General features: G+C 37.9%; 1 protein-coding gene across 1 annotated transcript in view; it reads right to left on the reverse strand.

Moving 5' to 3' along the window:
* Nucleotides 1-1,231: 1,231 nt before the first annotated feature.
* Nucleotides 1,232-2,672, reverse strand: part of LOC106531161 (transcription factor COE3) — a gene marked incomplete at its 5' end in the record, with an annotated part of 43,311 nt that continues 41,870 nt past the window's right edge. Inside the window, 1 exon segment of the mRNA XM_014026944.1 lies at nucleotides 1,232-2,462. Within this exon segment, the coding sequence (XP_013882398.1) occupies nucleotides 2,431-2,462 (32 nt within the window).

Genomic DNA, 2,672 nt, shown 5'->3' on the forward strand with positions numbered 1-2,672 from the left:
GGGTTTTATAGTCATGGCAGTGGTCAGATCCATCAGTCTTCTACAGATCTAAACATCATTCCACAGAGACGGCATTCTGCTTGTTCTGAAACGGGTCTAAATGAACCTGTGAGGTGCAGCAGAACCATCTTCCTTTAGTCAACACAGCGTTTAAAACAGATTCTCAGTACCTCAAAAAGTTGTTTTACAGTGAATGTAAGTAAAATTTATAATTATATTTAAATAAATTAACGCAGTGTTTTCATCAGTGAAACAGTTTCTGAAATGATTGATAATAGCGGTTGGTGTTCCTCAAGGTCCTGTTTTGGGAACTTTTAGTTTGTAAATAACTTTTCTGAAGACAGATGTTTGCTGACGATGCAGAAAGAACCAGAAAAAGAGGAACCAACGGTTTTATTGGTCCAGATCTCAGACTGGCTCTGTTCTGACCGCTCTTATCTCTCAGTTCAGATCTTTTTGTTTTCAGAGACCGGGTCAAGGCTCATCTTCCACGGCTCCAGGAACGTTTTTAATGGCAGATTGTTTCAGTGCTTACGTACACGTTTAGTTTTGTTTCTTAATATTGTTTTTGTGTTTGTTGTTAAGTTTATTTTTTTTATTTTATTACTGAGTTTTGTGCTTTTAGGGTATAGTTACTGTTCTCTAAAAAGAACTATTCCTGGTTAGGAAGTATTTAGTTACTGGTTCCTGTTAGTTCACAACAAACGTGTGCCCCTAGTTTGTAAGGGCTACCTAAAGATCTTCTGATTTAGTGAATTAATTAATTTATTTTACTTTTGTTTGTGTTTTTGTCACAGCTCAGCTCATGTCATTCTCTCAACATGTTCTGAATTTACCTGAGTTAGCAACAACCATCTGCTCATGATCACATTTGCTTCCTCTCATTCTAGTTTGATCATTTTTATTTTTTTAGATTCTTGTTTTCTTTGTTTTAATGTTTTAGAATGTTCAGATTTTTTATTTTCTTATTTAAAATTGTCACTTGTCTGCTTTGATAAAATGTTCAGTCCTTCATAAAGTGGACTGATAGAAAAACAGCAGCAGTGTGAATTATTTAATCAAATAAATTAAGTATATTTTTAAAAGTATTTTTTGATAGAATGATTCAAAATGTGGACATTTTGTAACTGAACTGCTTTAGCTCTTCATAAATGTTTAGCAGATGTTCTTTTATAAAACAGTTACAGTTTCTGTTTCCAGGAATTAGACCGGCCCCACCTTAAAACGAAGAGACAGTCAGTCAGAGTGACTTTATTCACTGTGAAGATATTACAGTCATTAAAACATGATTTACATTAAAAACAAATGAGTGGAGCTGATTGGACGTCAGCGTTTGATTGACAGCTTTATAAATGCGATGTCGTTTTTTGCTGATTAAAAAAGAGACAGTGTTTTCTTTTAGCGTGGGACCACCACATGCACTGAAGACGATGAGACAACATTCATCGATACAAAAACAATCTGATATAAATACAATATTTATATTCTGTATGATACAAAACCTGGTCACCACGGTGACGGGCAGGGGCGTGTCTCAAACCACAGTGACGTACAAACACTCGGCTACACGTCTGGCAAAAATCACAAAAACCCACAAGGAAACACGGGACGAGTCTTCGTTACCGGGGTGGGGCGGGGCTAAGATCAAGACTCAACAAGAAGACGGACGTCACAGCAGCGAATCGGATGCAGGAGTAGTTTTACAGTGCAGGCATTAAAACAGACAGACAGACAAACAGGGCGGGGCTAAAGCAAAAAAGGGGCGGGTTTATAAGAAGAAAAGTTTTTTTGTTTCGTTTTTTTTTTACACTGTGCTTTACGAGTTCCTGTGCTCAGTTTAAGAAGTGATTAAAGGCCTCAAATGATTCTGAACACAGAAGACGTTAAGGTCTGACGTCACAAACAGGAAGTTTTTAAACTAAAACACCCCTCCAAAATAAAAACAGCTCAAACTTAATTAAATCTGTTTCTTGTGGCTTCAAATAAATAAATAAATAAATAAATAAATAAATAAATAAATAAATAAATAAATAATTTCCGCTGAACAGCAAATCCAAACGAAAGTTGTGACATCTGATAGAATTTTTTTTTTTTTATCATTTGTGGCCTTTAATGTCTATAATCCTCATATTTTCGTTTTCTCAGTAAAACATCACATGTACAGGAAGTGATGTCACACCACAAGTGTGATGTCATCGTTTTACATCGACAGTGAAACATCCGAGCTGAAAGCACCTGCTGAGCAAAAAGTCATTTTTTTCCTTTACAAATGCTTCGTCCAATCACGCGACAGTATTCACTCTGCCTGAAAGGTCAGCTGATCCCTGAGGTCCCGCCTCCAGCAGCCACAGGCCCCTCCCCCTCCGAGGTGATTGGTGCTCAAGGCTGAGGGGGAGAGGAGAGAAGGGGAGGAAGGGGGAGGAGAATTATCTACATGGGAGGAACAACGAGGCCCGACATGGCTGCAGGAAAACAGAGAAGAAGAAGAAAACCGTCATAATATGTCGTGGACAGCACTCCTAATGAGACAGGCAGACACAAAGTAAGCCTGAGACATGCAGTCTGTGTGAAAACTATCTCTTTTTCTTCTGTAGAAGCTTTTATTAAAACTCACTCACACACACACACACACACACACACACACACACACACACACACACACACACACACAC

This window comes from Austrofundulus limnaeus, unplaced genomic scaffold (genome assembly GCF_001266775.1).
Source record: "Austrofundulus limnaeus strain Quisiro unplaced genomic scaffold, Austrofundulus_limnaeus-1.0 Scaffold602, whole genome shotgun sequence".
In the NCBI taxonomy this organism is placed as follows: Eukaryota; Metazoa; Chordata; class Actinopteri; order Cyprinodontiformes; family Rivulidae; genus Austrofundulus; species Austrofundulus limnaeus.